Here is a 20,231-nt window from a genome sequence, read left to right as displayed (position 1 = left end):
ATTAAGATAGTATATTACTAAAATATACTAGTTCTTTACTACTACTATAGAAAAACTTTATAAATTATCTATTTTATACTCTATTATTACTAATCTTCTTAACTATATTTAATAGAAAGATAGTATAATTAAATACTAGAAAATATAAGTTAAAGAAATCTAATAGAAGCTATTTAAAATATTTATTTAAAATAATATATCTTCTTAATTATTATTTTCTTTTAAAAAAGATATTAATATTACTATCTCTCCTATTACTACTATTACTTTTATTATATTTATTTTTATTACTTAAACCTCTAAATAATTTCTTAATCTTAATAAATTTAATAGCTAATAAAGTAACTTAAGATACTTTACTTCTTAAATCTACTAGAAAATAATTATAAACCTTAATTATTTTCTAATTCTAAATAGTAAAATAGTTTATATAATTAATTACTTTAAAGAAATCTTATATATCTAAATCTTATTATATATTTAAGATAGAATCTATAAATTAAGTAATTATATTAAAATTTTAAAAATTCTAGAGAAAGCTTTTAGAGACTTAAATCTAGAAGTTAATATTTATACTAACTTATTCTATCTCTAATAAATCTACTATAAGTTTAGTATTTTTTTTACTAAATTTTAATATCTTATATTAAAAAAGAATATAAATAAAGATATCTTACTTATAATTTTAAAATAGGTTATTAGCTAAGAATTTTAAGAGATATTAATATACTTTAAGGCTCTATTATAATATTATAACTTTATTAATTACTTATAAAATCTAGAAAATTATTATTATTATTATATAAGTATTATCCTATCCCTATTTATAAAGAATTCCTAGCCTTCCTAACCTATTTTAAAGTTAATTCCTGCTACCTAAATTCTTATAATTCTTATTAATCCTATTATTACTACTACTCCTACTAAAGACCTAATAGATCTATCTATTACCTATTATCTTAATTATTAAATTTAATACCTATATTATTGCTATAGTAGTACTAACTACCTAGTAGGTAGCTACCTATACCTTGACTAAAGACTAACTAGCTATATCTCTATATTTACTACTAAACTAGACCTGTACCTCTTATTAACTAGAACCCTGCTTATTAAATACTCTGTATTCCCTAAATTAGAAAATAGAGTATCCCTAACCTAAATTATAATTAAGGATACCCCTAGCACTCCCTCTACTTGTTAAAGGCTGCAATAACTAGAATAATAGTAGAGGAGAAAAGTTACTAATCTAAATTAATAATCTTACTTATTAACCTAGAGATCCCTAATAAAATTCTACTAATCTTTATTATAATTAACTCTAGAGCTAAGAGTAAATATTTTATAGATTATAATTAGATTATAAATAATTAATTAGAGATACTATTATTAAAGAATCTTATCTTATTAAAGGAATTTAATAATACTCTAGTAAAGTCTAGTAATATTACTTATTTTATTTATTTAATCTAAAGAATTTATAATTATACTAAAAAAGATACTATTTTTCTTATAATCTAACTTATATATTTTCCTATTATTCTTAACTTATCTTAATTAAAGACTTATAATCTCTAAATTAGATTTATTAATTATATTATTCTATTTAAAAGTCCTTATTATAAAAAATACTATAATATATCTCTAAAGTTTATAAAAATTTTAATATTATATAATATATTATTAAAAGCTTTTTCCTAATACTTTAATCCCTATCCTAAATCTTTAAAGAACTAAGATATTACTAGAATCTTAATTACTACCTATATTATATATACCTACTATAGATACTAGATATTTACTATTATTATTACTAATATTAAAGTTATTTTAAATCCTATTACTATTATTAAATCTAAACTATAAAAATAACTACTCCTTAAGTTTACTAAATTCTATAATATATTTTTATTAAAAAAAGCTAAATACCTGCTATCTTACTAACCTAATAATTATAAGATTAAATTACTATCTAGAAAAATTTTATTTTTTAGGAGCCTATATAGCATGTCCTGAGATAAACTAAAAATTTTAAAAAAATAGATTAAAGAAAACTTAAAAAAAGATTTTATTTATTCTAATTTTTTTCTTACTATATCTCTTATTCTATTTATAAAGAAACTTAAAGAAAGCTTATAATTCTATATAAATTATTAAGTTCTAAATATAATTATTATAAAAGATTATTACTTATTATTATTAATAAAAGAGATATTAAATAACTTAAAAGAAATAAAGTATTTCTTAAAAATTAATATTATTTCTACTTTTAATAATCTATAGATTAAGAAAGGATAAGAATATCTTACTATTTTTTAAACTTAATTAAGTTTATTTAAATTCTTAATAATATTATTTAGGCTTACTAAAGCCCTAATATTATTCTAAAGATTTATTAATAAAGTCCTATATAATTATCTAAATATTTTTTATACTATATATCTAGATAATATTCTAATTTATAGCTAAACCTATATTAAATATACTTATTATATTTAATAAGTATTAGAATACTTATAAGTAGTAGGACTTTATACTAAATTTAGTAAATATAAATTCTTTATACGCGAGATAAAGTTCCTAGGACTAATTATAGGTAGAGATAGCTTCTAAATAGATCCTAATAAAGTAAAAATAATTACTAAATAAGAAATACTAACCTATCTAATTAATATTTAAGCCTTTATTAGTTTTAGAAACTTTTATTATTAATTTATCTATAATTTTTTAAAAATTATTAGACTATTAATTAACCTAATTAAGAAAAATATTAACTTTAACTAGATACCTACTTATTAAGAAATATTTAAATAATTAAAAGCTATTTTTATAAATACTTTAATATTAAAATTTTTTAATTAATTAAAAAATATAATTCTAGAAATTAATATTTCTAATTATATATTTACTAGAATATTATCTTAATATAATAATAAAAATATATTATATTTTATTATATTTTTCTTTAAGAAATATTCTATAATAAAATATAATTATAAAATTTATAATAAAAAATTATTAATTATTATTTATTACTTTAAAAAATAATATCCTAAATTAAAAGGAACTTTATTACTTATAAAAGTTATTATAAATTACTAGAATTTAGAGTATTTTATATTAATTAAGCTACTAAATTATTAATAAGCTTACTAGTCTAAATTTCTATTAAAATTTAATTTCTAAATATATTATTACTCCAGAAAATTAGATATTAAGTCTAATATACTAACTAGAAGATTAGAGGACCTACTTAAAGAGGGGGATAAATAATTTCTTTACTAGAGCTAGACTATTCTAAAATCTAAAAACCTGCTACCTAAGACTACTATTAATCTAAGACTAAATATTAATAGCTAATACTAAGTATACTTTACTAAATAACCTATTACTAATAAACTAATCTTCCTGCTATTAATACTATAATTATTATTTAATAGAGCTTATTTATAAGATAAGAAGTTCTAATCTATTCTAAATATCTTAAAGAATAATCTACTAAGATATTCTAATATTATACTAGCTAACTATAAATATATTAGTCTATATCTAAGATATTAAGACTAACTTTATATACCTAACTATAATAAGATAAAAGCTAAAATACTAAGATTCTATTATAAAAATCCTGCTACTAAATATTTTAAAAAAATTAAAATATATAAATTAATATTATATAAATATTTCTAGCCTAGAATTTATAAGTATATTAATTAATAGGTCTAGAATTATTATTTCTACTACTAAATTATTTCTTTCTAAGAAATAAAATAAGAAATATTAAGATTTTTATTAATTTCTAAATATGCCTGGTAAGATATAAGCATAGACTTTATTATATATTTATTACTAAATAATAATTATAATATTATTCTAATTATAATTAATTATTTAATAAAGATAAAGTACTTCCTCCCCTATATTAGAATAATTAATATTAAAAAAGTAGCTAATTTATTCCTTAAGTATATTTAAAAGCTCTATAATATTCCTAAAATAATTATATTAAATTATAGAGTCTAGTTTATTATTATCTTTTAAAAATACTTAATATCTTATTTAAAGATTTATAATTTATTATTTATTACTTATTATTCTAAGATTAATAGCTAAACTAAATATATTAATATTATCTTAAGATAATATTTATAAGTATATATATTATATTTATAAAATAATTAGTTTAAATAATTATTAATAGTTAAATTTATTACTAACTCTATTTATTCTAAGTCTATAAGAATATTATTATTTATAATTAATTATAGATTCTACTTAATATTAAGATTTAAATTAAGCTACCTTACTATCTATCTTACTAAAAAAAATATTAAGAAGTTTACTAATATTATATATAAGATTTATAAATTTATTTATATTAAGATTTTATTTACTTAAGCCTATTATAAAGTATAAGCTAATTACTAAAGATAATCTATATATTATTATACTATAGGGTAAGAAATCTAGCTAGATACCTATAATATCTAAATACTCTATCTATAGAAGAAGTTAGACTAGAAGAACTTTAGGCTATATTATATTAAGAGAATTATTAGCTTATATATTTATAAACTTAAACTACCTAAAAGTATAAGAATCTATCTTATATTTAATATATCTTTATTCTATTCTATTACTAATAATCTTTTATTTAATTAATATCCTAATCTGCTACTACTTATTAAAGTAGAAGAATTAGAAGAATAAGAAGTTAAGAAAGTCCTTAATTTTTAATAAATTTATTAAGGCTATAATAAATCTAAGCTATAATATACTATTAAGTAAATTAGATATAATAAGCTAATTAAAGAGCTTGCTAAATATCTAAAGAATACCTACTAACTAGTAAATAATTACTACCTCTATTATCCTAAGAAACCCTGGCTAATTCCTTCCTAGTCTTAATAAAGCTTAATCCTAAGAAGGGAGGTACTATTATAGTATAAAGCTATAATATCTATTTAGTTAAATTCTACCTTAATTATCTACCTTTATTCCTATATTTAAGCTATATTATCCTTAATCTTATTATAGCTCTTTAAGCTACATCCTGTCTATTACCTAATATCTACTGTTCTGCTGTTCTGTCTGGTTAGCTCCTAGTCAATGAATATCTGAATCCGACTCTGCCCCCTGACAATATAGAGATAATTAAAAATACCTTGCTTAACTTATTTACCCTCCTAGAAAGGCAATATAATATCAAACCCCAAGTAATTAAGTTAGATAGTAAAATAAAGGAATAGTTAGAAGACTTTATATAATCTAAAGAAGCAAGACTTGACTACTCTACTCTATATATACCAGCCTAAAATAGAGGCATAGAGTACTTAGGGAGTATAATAAAAGAAAAAATATATATAATAAAATAAGGAGTAAAATTACTTATATTTTTATAATCTAAATATATTTATATAGTAGTATATTTATATAACTAAATACCTAAATATTAGGTAGGATAAAAAATATTAATTAATTAATTCTATATTTATATTACTTACTAAGATAGAGTAGTAATAAAATATAAGAAACCTTAAGGAACTTACCTAAAGGTATATAATTATAAGATATTTATAATAATTAAATTACAAGTAACTATAATAATAAAATATAGAAAGTAGTTTAATTTAAGAGTATTTATAAAATATATAGTAGGATATAAATCTACTAATATCTATTAAATATAGAACTTAAGGAAGGAAAGGAAGATTATCTATATAAGAAATATTATATTTAATAAGGAAGAATTCTTCTTAAGAGATAGAGATATATTTATTTAAGTAATAAAGAATAACTTCCTGATAATTAAAATTAATAAATTTAAATAAATAATTAAGGATATTAAAGTTAAAACCTATATTCTAATCTAAGAAGTATTAAATATAGATCACCCTATAATAAAAGATATTCTAGAAAATAATTTTAACTTACTTAATTATTTAGTTTAAATATTAAGATTAGTACTTAAAGCTATGGATAAGGATAAGAATACTAATATAAATAAGTAAATAGCCTATCTAATACTACTAGGTAGCAGCCTAGAATAGTTAGTAGCAATGTTGGCAGGTGCTTACTAATATAAGACAACCAAAATTAAAGAAGAAATTAAGCCAAATAGAAGCTACTAAATTGCATGGAAATCAGTATTTATAGTAGGGAGGTTAATATAACTAACCTAATAAGATAGAATACTAGCCTTTAAGGTAGAAATATAAAGATAGAATAAGTAACTAAAGAGTCTAATTAAAACTTATCTAGATTAATTACTAATCCTTCTAAAGATATATTACTAAGTTAAAAACTACTTATTATCTAAAGAATTTATAAAGGTAGAACAGGACTACCTAGCTAGCCATAAAATAATAAAAATATAGATAAAAATAGATAAACCTAAGTATATAAAAGTACTAGAATATAAATAAGTATATATATATAAAAATAATTAAAATAGTAACCTAACTAAATATAAAGCATGCCTAATAATAAGAGAAGATTAATAAGAGAATTTAATAAAGGACTTATATATTATAATTCTAGTAGTAAGATCCTTCTAAATCTTCCTGGTAGTAGTAGCCTAATTTAATCTAGAATTAAAGTAATATAATATTATAAATATATTTATTAATATAGATAATAATAAGGAAATATATATAAAAATATCTCTAAAATATTAAAAACTAGATAAAGTATTAAAGCTAAAAAAAGTATTATATAGACTTAAATAGTCCCCTTATTTATAGTAGATAACTTTCTAAAAGATCCTAAAGTTACTAGAATATAAACCTATCTTATATAAATTATATTATATTACTAGAGGTAAGATCCTAATATTCTTTTATATAGATAATATTATATTTATCTATTATTAAAAATTATTAGTATAAATACAGGCTACCACACAAGAGCTTTAGGACTAATTTAAGATAATAAGAGGAAATAACCTATAATAGTTCCTAGAAATAAAGATTACCTAGAATAGAGAGAATAAGCTTATCTAACTAGATTAGTTAATATATATTAATAAAATTACTAACCTAGTAGATAAAAAGAAAGATCTAGATACTACTCCTATATTAGTAAAAATAGTATCCTAGAAAGATTAAGATAGAGTATCTTACTTATATACCTAATAATATTAATAGAAGATAAGATTTATAATATATATAATAGTTATAACTTAACTAAATATTATATTTATAGTATTCTAGCTATTTTAATATCTTATAAACCCTAGTAAAGAATACTATATTAAAGTAGATTAATATCTATAATATCTAAAAAAAATAAATAAACTTACCTTATAACTTAAAAATTTAGATAACTACCTATTATATAGTAATACTTTATTTATAGATAATTAGGACTAGAGAAGCTTACAGAAGTATATTATAAAGTTATTTAAAGATATAATAAGGTAGAAAGTTAGTAAGCAAGTAATTATAATAATTTCTATAATTAAAATAGAATTATTAATATTATTATATATAGTAAAGGAAGGAATCTTTACTAAGTATCTACTAGATAAAATCTAGGTAGAGTTAAAGAATCTAATTATTAATATTTAATATAATAATATATAAACTATCTAACTAGTAAATAAGGAAATTAACTACTTAAATATAAGACTATACTATATAAATATTTATAACTACTAGATTAGGTAGGAAGCCTAGAAAAAAAAGATAAAAGTATTATATTATCCTACTACTAAGATAATTATAGATAGGTTAACCAAGATACTATCTTACCAAAGTTTTAAGATATTTATGAAGGATTTAGGGATAGTAAAGAGACTAAAGTTAATAGATAACCTATTACTAGATATAGTTTAAACCTATCTAGAATAAGAATAGTATCTTAAATTATATAGTTACAGGTTCAAACTAGATAAAATCCTTTAAACCTGAGAGGGTGTGTTAAATTAAAGGGGTATCTCATAATATACTTAATAAGCAAAGGGGGGGTTATTACCCTATATTAAGGCCTTAGGCAAGCACACAACCCCCCAACAGACACACACATCAATATATCCGATCACCTGCTTCCATTGAGCTACCCCTAGGATCATCATATATCCGACAAACCATGGATGCCATGTGACTTGGCTTTTTGGTCGGATTTATGGGTTTATCCGGTAGGGATAGAATAGGACTAGCGCTGATTAATATCTGCCATCTTCTACCGCCTGTCTGACAACATCTCTAGAGCTGATAGTCAGTCTTACTTTCCAAGTTATGTCCTGAACCTATGGACTATTTTATTGTAGGATTCTCTGAAGGCAGTCTACAATATCCATCTTCTTCCTTTATCTACGGAGAAAGCGGCTATAGAGGGGACACGAGAGGGAAATTAGACCAAGCTCTTAATCTGGAAATGTGTTTCGCTGGTTGAAATAATTGTAGTCTGGTCATGAAAACAAAGACAACTGACTCAAAAGTACTCTAATATACTCGAGGTCGTTTGGACTGGCCCGGCCGGATATTGAGTCGTCTCTTCAAAGATCCAACCCGCTCTGCTGCCGGGCGGCGGTCGATTTGAGACCGGTGAAAATCTATGATCATGATCCGACCCAGTTCGTCATTCCATAACATGTTTTCAGGCCGCAGGTCCTCATGCATGACGCCTAACTTACGGACCTGCTTTTTGGACCTGGAGATCTCCTGGCGTAGCGTCAAACTCTCTGCTGTTCCGATACTCCTCCCCCCCCAACCCATAAGCAGCATATGTCGGATCTCTCCAGCTCCGTGGAGGAAGAACATCATTTTCAAATCAATAGCGCCAAGAAAAACCGGGACGGCAAGCCCCTGTGCCTTCTGCAGAACCCGGTATATCTCTGCTTCACCGGAGACCTCCTTCCAGAGTCGGGACGTGGTCCCCTTTCCAACCACCGTATAGCCATATGCAGCGCATGTAATCTTGAATGGTGCACCGTATGATCCACAAACTCCGAACGGCGTACAGTTGTGGTCGAGGTCTTGATCGAGCTGCTCTTTCAGCAGCTGCACCAGCTGTTTTGCATCGATACTATGTCGGTCACGCTCCTGGCCTTGCCGATGGAGTTGGACATTAGGACAAAGGCCATCTAATGCACCCCCCTGCTGTAGACCTAACAGACACCGCTGCGTACAGAATCGTGACGCGTGCTGTTGGTATTGACCACTAGAAGGAGGCGTCGAATCCGTTGGACGTGATGAATGTTGACTAGACGGCGAAGACATAACTTGGCTGAAGCCTCGCTTTCGATTCTGGGTTGCTGGGCCTGCGTCGGAGTCAGATGAATCCATGCGTTCGTTCTGAGACATCATTTCAATGGGTGCACAGTCACCTCGAAATCGGGCCGAGGTTCGACGCGGTTCCTTGGTGGGCGATAATGGAGATGAGGGCAAATACTCGGAGCCTGTAGATTCCGAGCCTGTAGATTCCGAGCCTGTAGATTCCGAGCCTGTATATTCTGAGTCAGGAGGGGCTTTCTGTAGCTCTTCATTAGGAATCTGGGACCGTGTATGGTCGAAACTTGTCTCCCATATATGTAACTGAGATCTTGCAGCTTGCCGCCACGCTTGATCACGGATCCGGGAATGAAAAGATATCAGGCAGAGGCATAATACCCTAGCGATCGTGGTTTTCGGTTGCAGAATGATATCGGGATCCTCTAAATCCACGTCGAGATTGGGTTCACAGGGGTAATAATAAAGCGTACTGGGTTCGTCATGTGGAACGCGGAGAAGAATTAAAGACAACCCGTTCGTGATATAGGAATATTCCAGCCCCTCTTGAATCATAACGTGATATTCCTGAGTTAACACAGAGCCAACCAGCTGTTCCGCGTTATACTTCAGCTTTTTATCCATATCGGTAGGTATTTTGTTCTGGTTGACGACATCCTTCCAAAAGTCCATGGATCGAAGGCCCGACCGTACATCCTCTATCCTGAGCTTATGCGGCGGTTTGTACTCGACTGTGGTCAGTAAGGTATTGGTAGTGCCGTCAACTCGATGGATACAAAACTGATCCGGTCTTGGATGTTGTGTACTTGATAGATCAACCGCTTCTATATCGTCATCGTCGTCTTGTGGTTCATCTAGGGTATTCGCATGATTCTCAAAAATAATTCCATCGCCAAGCTGGAATTTCTCTCGGGCGGCCGGTATCTTGCACAGTTCGGCTATAATATCATGGACATGATCTTCAACAGCGAATCGCTCGTAACTCTCAAGATCCTTTTCACTTCGCAGCTTTCGGCGGGAAAAGCGTCGACTGAGGCCGTGCAGTTCAACTAGGGGTGCAAATAGTTGGGGTCCATCTTCTCCTGTTGGTTGCAGGTAAGTATAAACCGCATCAAATATTTCTTGCTGCTGTGCTGGACAGTCCGACCAGTAGCGAAGTTGTGTTGGGCAGTATTTGCCAGTAGGTGGTGGGATCTTCCCCTTCGTGGACTTAGCTGGCGTGCCGACTTTCAATGGAAGAGAAAGTAAATTGTGACAAGCTTGAACAAACACCCTAAAAGCTGTCGGTTGGGTATGCACTTCTGCTTGCTTTCGTAACTCTGCTTCTTGTTTCTCTCGGTGTTGTGCCTGTTTCTCTCGATCTTGTGCCTGTTTCTCTCGATCTTGTGCCTGTTTCACTCGGTCTTCTGCCTGTTTCACTCGGTCTTCTGCCTGCCTTCGTAATTCTGCTTCCTGCCTTCGTTCCTCTTCCACTTTGAGGAAGAGAGCCTTGTAATCTGGCGATCTATTACCAGCCATAATATCTCGGTAATGGGTTGGATGGAGGTTCAGTTCAGAATGTTGTGAGGGCGATCCTGGCATTGAGTAGAAAGCCTCGGGAACGGTCCACGGATAACAATAGCCAATCAGAGGAAACCAGGCCAAGTAGACATTTGACACCTTTTTAGCTCAGCGGGGCAATTACAGAGAAAGTTGTACCTTTTTAATAACTAAAGGTAGTTAACTTGTTAACTACAGAGACCTAAGTTAGTTAGTTAACAACTACTTATCAGTAAGGCAATTGAGTACCTGATTGTCCAGGCATCACCTCTCAACACCACTCTGCTATGATACATATTGTACCTGCCTGGCGTTTGCTTTAGCGTGTGTATATATATATATATACTAGCCTTAAATCCTCGCTACGCTCGGTGGCTTGTTAGGGCATATGGCAAACTAATAGTATAGTCTTAATTATAGTATGATAGCTACTATATTAATATAAGTATGGAAGTTAGAATTAAAATAGGCATTAAAATAGATATTAAAGGAGGTATTAGCAGGCATCGAAGCAGGCATTAAATGAGGTATTAAATGAGGTATTAAAGCAGGCATTCAAGTAGGCATTCAAGTAGGCATTCAAGTAGGCATTCAAGTAGGCATTCAAGTAGGCATTCAAGTAGGTATTAAAGCAAGCATTCAAGTAGGTATTAAAGCAAGCATTCAAGTAGGTATTAAAGTAAGTATTAAAGCAAGTATTAGCAGGCATCGAGGCAGGCATTAAAGCAAGTATTAAAGCAAGTATTAGCAGGCATTCAAGTAGGCATTCAAGTAGGCATTAGCATGGTAATAGCTTATAAAAGTAGATAATATAGGAATCTCCATAACTAACAGGTTAACCAACATCCCCAGGTTCTATAGCACGGAAAAGATGGCCCTGCGGGCCATAGTTCTTCCGAACCGCCAGTGCGCGTAGAACTCAGCACGGTGTACGGGTCATACCACGGGTGTTTGAGGGGGACTTTCATATATTATTAAATAAATATACATCCAGTAGAATAAAATAACGGCAAGCAATTAATCTTCATTTCATAGTATTATTCAAATCAGCATTTGTGTTGCCCGACTCTACAATCTTTGCCTGTTGTTGGCGCCTCCACTCCTCCACAAAGTATTGTATCCTCGGCGTATAAATTTGGCTGTCTACAATACACCACTTTGGCCTCGTCCGTACATCACCCACAATTCCATCATGTCATCCAATCTCCATATTCTGCATTTTTATTATTTGCAAGATATATCTTGCCTACTTTCCTCTCTTTTGGTATTTTGCCAACCCATGTTTTCCTTTTTTTAATCCCTCACTCTCACTCTCACACCCTCGCTTTTGTTCACCCTCGACTTGCATTTACTTCACTACACAATCTCTCTCTTGTGTTTATGTCTCTCTTGCTACCTTCAGACTGACATCGAATTCCTACATTCGATACTCATCCTCATCTGTCGTTAACATTACCATTACTCTCACAACACCCTCCACATTGATTCTCAACATGCCCTCGACTATAATTCCAGGAGAGAGAAGTCCCACCCCAGAATCGAAGCTCATCATACTAGAGCGGCCAAGCTCCAGACCTGGTCAGTCCTTTCAATACCCAAATGTCTACGACTCTAACATTGCCCAGTCACAGTGCGAAGCTCACCTTTCAGAATGGAGGCCGCACCTGCACCAGCTTCCGCTGACACAATAAACATGATTGCACAAGATATGACTGCCCTAGTTAAGAAAATTCAGGATCTTCGACACCTGGGTATAGAGGATAGCCACATCACGCTGCCAAAAATTTGTGTTATCGGCGATCAGAGCACCGGGAAAAGCTCTCTCATTGAAGGAATGAGCGAGATTAAGGTCCCGAGAAGTGCAGGAACCTGTACTCGCTGCCCCATGGAGATCAACTTAACTGAGAGTGAAAATGGACAACCTTGGATATGTCGAGTGTACCTTTCCCGGAAGTATATGTTCGATGGCTCTCGAAAGACCACCAAACTTCCCAAGAGATCGGAACCTTTGGGGCCTTGGCACGAACAAGACCAAGAAGATGAACATTTTATTACCATTTCCCACAAGGGTGATATCGAGGAGGCAATAAAATGGGCACAGATGGCTATTTTGAACCCAGGAAGACCCACGAGTGAATATATCCCAGGCCAGAATGTGGGGACTGATCCTCAATACTGCCAGGTAAAGTTCTCTCCGAACATCGTTCGACTAGATATTTCTGCGCCCAACTTCCCCAATCTCTCTTTCTATGACCTCCCCGGAGTCATTAACCAGGCCGAGTTTGATGAAGAACGGTATCTGGTTAGCCTCGTCGAGAACCTGGTGAAGGAGTACATATCCCAGGACAACTGCATCGTTCTCTTGACTATCACCATGACGGACGATGTCATGAATTCGTCCGCGGCCCGCATCATGCGAGACGTTCGTGGTGCAAAGGGTAGAACTTTGGGTGTCTTGACCAAGCCAGATCGAGTCCCACACGGAGAATCTTACGCCCAGTGGATTGAGATTTTAGAGGGGGATAAATTCTCACTAGGACATGGATACTATGTGGTTCGAAACAACCCAGACCCATCTGTGGAGCACTCACAAGCTCGAGAGGAGGAGGATAGCTTCTTCGCATCTCATCCATGGATCACAGAGCTCGCAGTCTACCAAGATAGGTTTGGAACGCGCCATTTACAGACTGCTCTCTCAAGCTTGTTGTACCAGCAAATACAGGGATGTCTGCCGAAGATCATTGAGCAGATAAATGGAAAGGCGGCTCGAATCGATGCCGAACTTGAGACTCTTCCGGATCCACCTTCTGCCAATGTTCCATATATTCTGTGTGGAAAGCTGCATATGTTGAAAGACCAGATCCGTTGTCATATTGACGGCGGATCACGCGAATATCCTATGCAAAAGATCTGGGGTCAGATTGCTTCTGACTTTAAACGCGCTCTCGTCAAGTCTCGCCCTACAGTAAGGCTTTTGGCGGACTCAGACAAGAAGTTACCGGTTGAGAATGGTGACGATTCCGATTGCGAGGTCACGACACAGCGGTCGGTGAAACGCAAGTTATCTGCAGATCAACCTAGCGGCGTCGTTCCAGACGCCAGAAACAAGCAGTCACCGGCATCTTCGGGATATTATACCCATCACTTCGACAAATTTGACAGACCCATTAAGACGTTCAGCTGGGAAGAAATCCGCGACATACGGTTGGACTCCTACTCAGCAGGGATTCCGGGGCAAACCAACCCGAAGTCTATTGAGACAATGAACAGGATGAGTGTCGAACATTGGAAAGACCCGATGTTGAAGTTCATATATGCTACACATCGACTGGTTAAAGAAACGCTATTGACAGAAGTAGAGCGGACTTTCCTCCAGTACCACCAGACAGGCCTTTATCGCGAGCTGAAACGAATAATCGAGAACTACACCCAGAGGCTCCGAGCAGACCACATTGCCCACGCTGATGAGATTTTCGACATCGAACATCACAAACCATTTACCATGGCTAGCACGGCTCTGGAGCTTGCAACTCAGGCAGCTTACAAATATCTTGACGGACGCCGAGCTGAAGCCCGTGCCGCTTGCTTATTCGACCTTCAGCACAAGCCTGCAGCTGGAGACCCCAGAAGGGAGGCGGAGATCAAAAAAATTGTTGCCGATCTCGGTGCGGACAACTTCTCTCAGGAAGTGAGAATGATGGCTGTAAGGGGGTTGACCATGAACGAAATGCCTCTATATGTGCTAACTAGTTTCAGTCGACCCGGGGCTATTACGACGTGGCGAGTTCGAGATTTGTTGACTCTATTTGTCAGAGTGTTCACACAAAGCTGTTTTTAAAGTGCCGTGAGGGATTGATCACCGAAATTGAGAGTGAACTCAGGATACATGATGAGAATGGCATGTCACACACACTCTCTATCCCACAATACTAATGCTAATTCACTCGGTAGCCGTCGACCGTTGCAACGAGCTGATGGCGGAAGACCCCGAACGCCAACGCCGACGACAGTATCTTCTCAAAGAAAAGGAGAAAATCAACAAAGCGCAGGCGTGGCTTGAAACTGCGAAGATGGATGTTGAGCAAGATGAGAGGCTTACTGATTTTGGACGCGAGATCAAGTCCCAGCAGCCCGAGGAATGGGGTCTGCGTTCCCCAGCAATGGCTGGCTACTGACGAACCCCTTCTGTCTCCCATCTGCTATGATTTCTTTTGCGACTTTCATGTCTTCTTGAGTTGTGATCTGTATCAAGGCGGGGTAATAAAATATATCGGCAGCAGCGAAAACCCCCCACTTCGGTGCCCATGCCCTATGCCCTAATTTCTACTTGCGGTCACAGATCTCTTGAATGTACCAGTACGTTCCCAGTCTGCTCGAAGGGTCATAAATTGGAGATATGGCGAGGAGAACCAGTATTAGTTGAATAGTTCGATTTTTATCAAAGAATATGTAGCAAATGAAAGGTGTTAAGGAGGTAATCTTCATCTCGTAGCTCTTGAGCCCATCCATCCGTACCCAATTAACTACAGTCATCCCGCGGTGGACTCCCCGCCCAAAATTCTTTGGCGCTTTTCCTCCTTCATCTTCGCCCACTTCTACTTCCAATTATTCCATCATCGGCCGGCGCCCTTTCTCTCTCTCTCTCTCTCGATTTTTTTTTTAACTTACGCTTCTGGTGTGAGTAAATAGAGCGTCCGGATACACACCCTCTTACACTATGGCCGATTCCAACCCAGTCAAGGAGGCCGAGGCCTCCATGGCCAACCTTCTGCTTGATGAGGTCACCGGTGAGAAGGTCTCCAAGTCTGAATTGAAGAGACGCCAGAAGATGCGCGAGAAGGAGGCTAAGAAGAAGGAGAAGGAGGCCGCTGCCCCCCCCAAGGCAGAGAAGAAAGTCTCTGCCGAGGAAGAGGAGGCTAACCTGACCCCCAATGTGAGTTCTGTTGGAAGTCGATTTGTGGGTATGGCTCGACTGTTCCTAGGATGCTAATCGACGTTTTTTTTTTTTTTTTTTTTTGCGTGTGCTAGCAATACTTCGAAATCCGCAGCAAGAGAATCAACAAACTCAGAGAGACCAAGCAACCGGATCCGTATCCTCACAAGTTCCAGGTTACCGATGACCTGCGCAAGTACCTGAAGGAATATGAGGGTCTTGCCAAGGGTGAACAGAAGCCCGACACCACCGTGCGCATTGCTGGTAGAATCTACACCAAGCGCTCATCCGGCGCCAAGTTGATCTTCTACGATATCCGTGCAGAGGGTGTCAAGGTCCAGGTGGTGTGCCAGGCTCAGAACGTCACGGGTGATGTTTCTTTTGAGGCACAGCACGAGCACCTCCGCAGAGGTGATGTCGTCGGTATTGCCGGTTTCCCTGGTCGCAGCAACCCTAAGAACCGCGCCGATGGCGAGCTCTCCATCTTCGCAACGGAGGTGGTTCTTCTCGCTCCTTGCTTGCACGCCATCCCCAGTGAGCACTATGGTTTCCAAGATAAGGAACAACGCTTCCGCCAGCGTTATCTGGACTTGATCATGAACGACAGGTCTCGTAATGTCTTCATTACTCGCTCCAAGATTGTCACCTACGTCCGCAACTTCTTTGATAGCCGTGACTTCGTTGAGGTTGAAACCCCCATGATGAACGCCATTGCGGGTGGTGCGACTGCCAAGCCTTTCGTCACTCACCACAACGACCTAGATATGAACCTGTTCATGCGTGTGGCTCCTGAACTGTACCTCAAGATGCTGATCGTCGGAGGTCTCGAGCGTGTGTACGAGCTTGGCCGTCAGTTCAGAAACGAGGGCATTGATCTTACCCACAACCCCGAATTCACAACCTGCGAGTTCTACTGGGCCTACGCTGATGTCTACGATGTCATGAACCTCACAGAGGAGCTCGTATCTGGACTGGTGAAGCATATCACCGGTGGCTACGAGACCACATTCCACACCCAAAGTGGGGAGGTGTACAACGTTAATTGGAAGGCTCCCTGGAGGCGCGTGGAGATGATCCCCGCTCTTGAGGAGGCCACGGGCGAGAAGTTCCCCTCTGGTGACCAGCTGCACACCGCTGAGACCGGCGAGTTCCTCAAGCGTGTGCTGAAGAAGACCGGCGTCGAGTGCTCCCCCCCTCTCACCAACGCCCGTATGCTCGACAAGCTTGTGGGCGAGTTCATTGAGGAGACCTGCGTCAACCCCACCTTCATCACTGGTCACCCCCAGATGATGTCTCCTCTGGCCAAGTACCACCGTAAGAACGTTGGTCTCTGCGAACGGTTCGAAGCCTTCGTCTGCAAGAAGGAGATTGTCAACGCCTACACCGAGTTGAACGATCCCTTCGATCAGCGTCTCCGTTTCGAGGAGCAGGCCCGCCAGAAGGACCAGGGTGACGATGAGGCTCAGCTCATTGATGAGAACTTCTGTACCAGCTTGGAGTACGGTCTGCCTCCTACCGGTGGCTGGGGTATGGGCATTGACCGCCTGGTCATGTTCCTGACGGATAACTACAGCATCAAGGAGGTGCTTGCCTTCCCATTCATGAAGGAGGACAAGACCGCGGCAGAAGGCAAGTCCGCTGCCGAGATTGTCGGAATTGAACCTCAACCAGAGGAGGGAATTCGTAAGTCTCTATCTACCTCCCCAGTGTGTACCTGAACTTTTGTCGAGCATATTTCGCTAACGTGCTTCGTTTCAGCCCACAAATAGATCATAAAAACCTGGCTCTAGCGGATGTGATGTGATGGTTTTCTTGCTGATGATTTGTTCCATGACTTGACTGGTCCGTCTATGAAAAATGTAAACGAGATGAAAATACAACTAAATTTTACACTGTCTTGACGTATCCATTCATTCATTGCTTTTTATTCAACCTGATATACATACGTACGTAGCCTGCCTCCGCCGCCAGCAGAACGGTTCTATAGCCATTTCAAAAGGCTAGATCATGTCTTTGGGCCCTTCGGCACACATGTCAGTCACTACCTAGCCGGTTGTAGGTTATCACCAAGTCCTTCACGTCGTCTCTGCAGGGAACTCCCAGAGCAAATCCAATCCATGATGTCGATAATAGGTCTTGCCTCCTGCACTTTGTTTACTACGCGTGGTTTTGCTAGTTGCTACATGGGACACATTTCTCTTTTCTCGAGCGAGGATGGTAGCAAATTCCACGATTTGTTCTGTGTTCTTTGGTCCTGAGATAGTTGGTAAACTAAGGCATGGCTGGGCCATCATCCCTAAATCTGTGTTAAAGACGAAGAAGCACTTCCTTCACCTCTCTGCTATTCCTTCACCCTTATCTCTCTGCCGCCTTTTATTCTCTCATCCCCCTTTCACTTTCGTTCCGTATAGCCAAAGAGGTGGCGGGAAACACAACTTTCAATAGAGAAATGCGCGCATTTTATAGCACTAAAACATTTAGTACTAAACCCCATGCCTCAAATATGCCGATATTTACCTCATCTTGCCATCCTCGCCATCCTCGCTTAAATTCGCATTCACCTCTTCACAAACAGTCAAACTCACGTGCAGGACTAACAGAAGTTGGGTATTCTTGCTCTCCCCCAGATCCTTTCTCTTCTTCCTTTCTCTCATCTCTTCTTTACCTTATGGGACTGAAACCTCTGCGTTTTGAACCATAAAACTCTTAAGAATCCAGCCAACCACTGTTGTTCCCTCTTATCTGAAATACCCATCTTGCTGTCTTCAAAGCCTGCTCTGAATCCTTTGATCTGGATTGTGATCTGGATTTTGGATTTGTTCTGCACGGAGCCAAATACAAGTACACTCCCAGGAAGTAAATTCAGGAGTGAGTGAGCAGCAATGAATCATCCCAACTTTGGCCCGGAGGTCATTTTCGGTGACTACATCGATTATGTCGTCCTCCCCCCTGGAGCAGCTATTCCTGTCTTTGATGACAATGAAGACAGACAGCTTGAAATGATTTTCGGACCGAATGTTGTGCCTGCTCAGAACCCAAATGGCCATGTCATGCCGCCTGCCCCTTTGCCACAGCCAGTTCAGCAGCAGGTTCAGCAGCATCATCAGCAGCAGGTTCAGCATCAGCAGGTTCAGCATCAGCAGGTTCAACATCAGCACCAGCAGCACCAGCACCAGCAGCAGCACCAGCAGCAACACCAGCACCAGCACCAGCACCAGCACCAGCACCAGCACCAGCACCAGCACCAGCAGCAGCATCAGCAGGAGCAGCAGTACCCCACGCCTCTTCCTGATGAATTGTACCAGCTCTTCCAGACCCTGGTAAGTCTTTTGTTCCAATATCTGTTTCTTGTCATTGTTGTTTTTGCCTTTGCTGTTGCGGAATTCCTGTTGAAGCGGGCTAACAAGGATACTCTCCTCTTTGTCTGATAGAACAATGGCAACGTCATTGATCACTTGATGATTGAAAATGATGTTGTCCCTCCTCCTGTCAATGAGGCTCGGCAGGTCCATGAAATTCATGTTGACAGAGCAGAAACTCCTGAGAGAGAGGCCCCTGAAGAGCAGGCTCAGGCTCAGGCTGAGGAACCTCCTTCTTACGCGTCGCTCTTTGGCCAGCAGCCTGGTAACCACAATCACCAGCAGCCAGAACTTGATCAGGTGAACGAGGCTGCTCTTATTCCTCGCCCCCCTCCCAACACTCCTCGCCACGACCACGAGCACGAGCACGGCCAGGGCGGGAATCACGAGGAGATTTTGACCATCTATGTGCCTGAGGACAATTTCCACGATCATATGGAGACTTTGGCAAATTTCCCTGAAGACGTTCCTGTCATCGTCAGAAACAGGATCATTCCCTACTGCCCTGTCCATCAGCCACACATGCCCCCCAACGATGCTGCTGCGGCGAATGCAATCCAGGTGCCAAACGACAATCCTCCACCGCCTCCTCTGTTGACCGAATTTGAGATGGTCTCTGCCCACACGGCCAAATGTGACATCTGTAACATGCGCAATGTCATTGGCATGTCTCGTTGCAAGACCTGTGGTTGGCAGACATGCCACAACTGCACGCTTGCCAGGGATTGCCGTCGTGCTCACAATGCCAGTGGCCGTATCCACTATTGCCCTATCGATGAAGATGAAGTGTCCCCTCCCAAGGTCAACCCCAGAAGAAGGGCAAGACTGGCAAACAGGAAAAATGGAAACACCACCACGATCTCATCCAGAGCCGTTAGTGAGGTCAACAATGCAGCCACCAAGCAGGGCATCGCCAGGGAAAACAGCGCTGCCGGGCCATCCAACAAACCCTCTCCCACCCGCCCCACTGCCACGATCACTGCCACCATGGGCTCTTCCAGCAGTCATAACCAGACTTCGCTGGGCAACACCCGCGCTAGAAGTAGCAGCGAACCTGACAGCGTGTTGAACGGCGCCACCGGCCTCTATGCTCTGTGTGTTGATGCCTGGAATATGGCTGAACGCGAGAAAAACGCCGGCGAAGCTTCACACACCTCTCGCCCTGTTGGC

General features: G+C 37.0%; 5 protein-coding genes across 5 annotated transcripts; 3 read left to right on the top strand and 2 right to left on the bottom strand.

Moving 5' to 3' along the window:
• Positions 1-8,350: 8,350 nt before the first annotated feature.
• On the bottom strand, positions 8,351-10,798 carry P175DRAFT_0497489 (uncharacterized protein). The gene has a single exon (XM_040896294.1). The coding sequence runs from the start codon at positions 10,746-10,748 to the stop codon at positions 8,445-8,447; it is 2,304 nt and encodes a 767-aa protein (XP_040755759.1). The 5' UTR covers positions 10,749-10,798; the 3' UTR covers positions 8,351-8,444.
• A 993-nt stretch (positions 10,799-11,791) lies between these two features.
• Positions 11,792-15,243, top strand: P175DRAFT_0497488 (putative dynamin GTPase). The gene is made up of 4 exons (XM_040896293.1): positions 11,792-12,347; positions 12,395-14,472; positions 14,526-14,667; positions 14,721-15,243. The coding sequence occupies exons 1-4, from the start codon at positions 12,263-12,265 to the stop codon at positions 14,942-14,944; spliced, it is 2,529 nt and encodes an 842-aa protein (XP_040755758.1). The 5' UTR covers positions 11,792-12,262; the 3' UTR covers positions 14,945-15,243.
• A 118-nt stretch (positions 15,244-15,361) lies between these two features.
• P175DRAFT_0513359 (lysine--tRNA ligase KRS1) lies at positions 15,362-17,599 on the top strand. The gene is made up of 3 exons (XM_040898741.1): positions 15,362-15,702; positions 15,798-17,385; positions 17,461-17,599. The coding sequence occupies exons 1-3, from the start codon at positions 15,487-15,489 to the stop codon at positions 17,469-17,471; spliced, it is 1,815 nt and encodes a 604-aa protein (XP_040755757.1). The 5' UTR covers positions 15,362-15,486; the 3' UTR covers positions 17,472-17,599.
• A 456-nt stretch (positions 17,600-18,055) lies between these two features.
• Positions 18,056-18,435, top strand: P175DRAFT_030816 (uncharacterized protein). The gene has a single exon (XM_040892823.1). It carries the CDS (start codon positions 18,152-18,154, stop codon positions 18,401-18,403), a length of 252 nt encoding a protein of 83 aa, XP_040755756.1. The 5' UTR covers positions 18,056-18,151; the 3' UTR covers positions 18,404-18,435.
• Positions 18,239-19,748, bottom strand: P175DRAFT_030820 (uncharacterized protein). The gene has a single exon (XM_040892824.1). It carries the CDS (start codon positions 19,572-19,574, stop codon positions 18,468-18,470), a length of 1,107 nt encoding a protein of 368 aa, XP_040755755.1. The 5' UTR covers positions 19,575-19,748; the 3' UTR covers positions 18,239-18,467.
• Positions 19,749-20,231: the final 483 nt, after the last annotated feature.

Source organism: Aspergillus ochraceoroseus (genome assembly GCF_002846915.1).
Source record: "Aspergillus ochraceoroseus IBT 24754 chromosome Unknown P175scaffold_1, whole genome shotgun sequence".
Lineage (NCBI taxonomy): Eukaryota > Fungi > Ascomycota > Eurotiomycetes > Eurotiales > Aspergillaceae > Aspergillus > Aspergillus ochraceoroseus.
The sequence above is the reverse complement of the archived record's forward strand: the minus strand, read 5'-3'. Positions and strand labels throughout refer to the sequence as shown.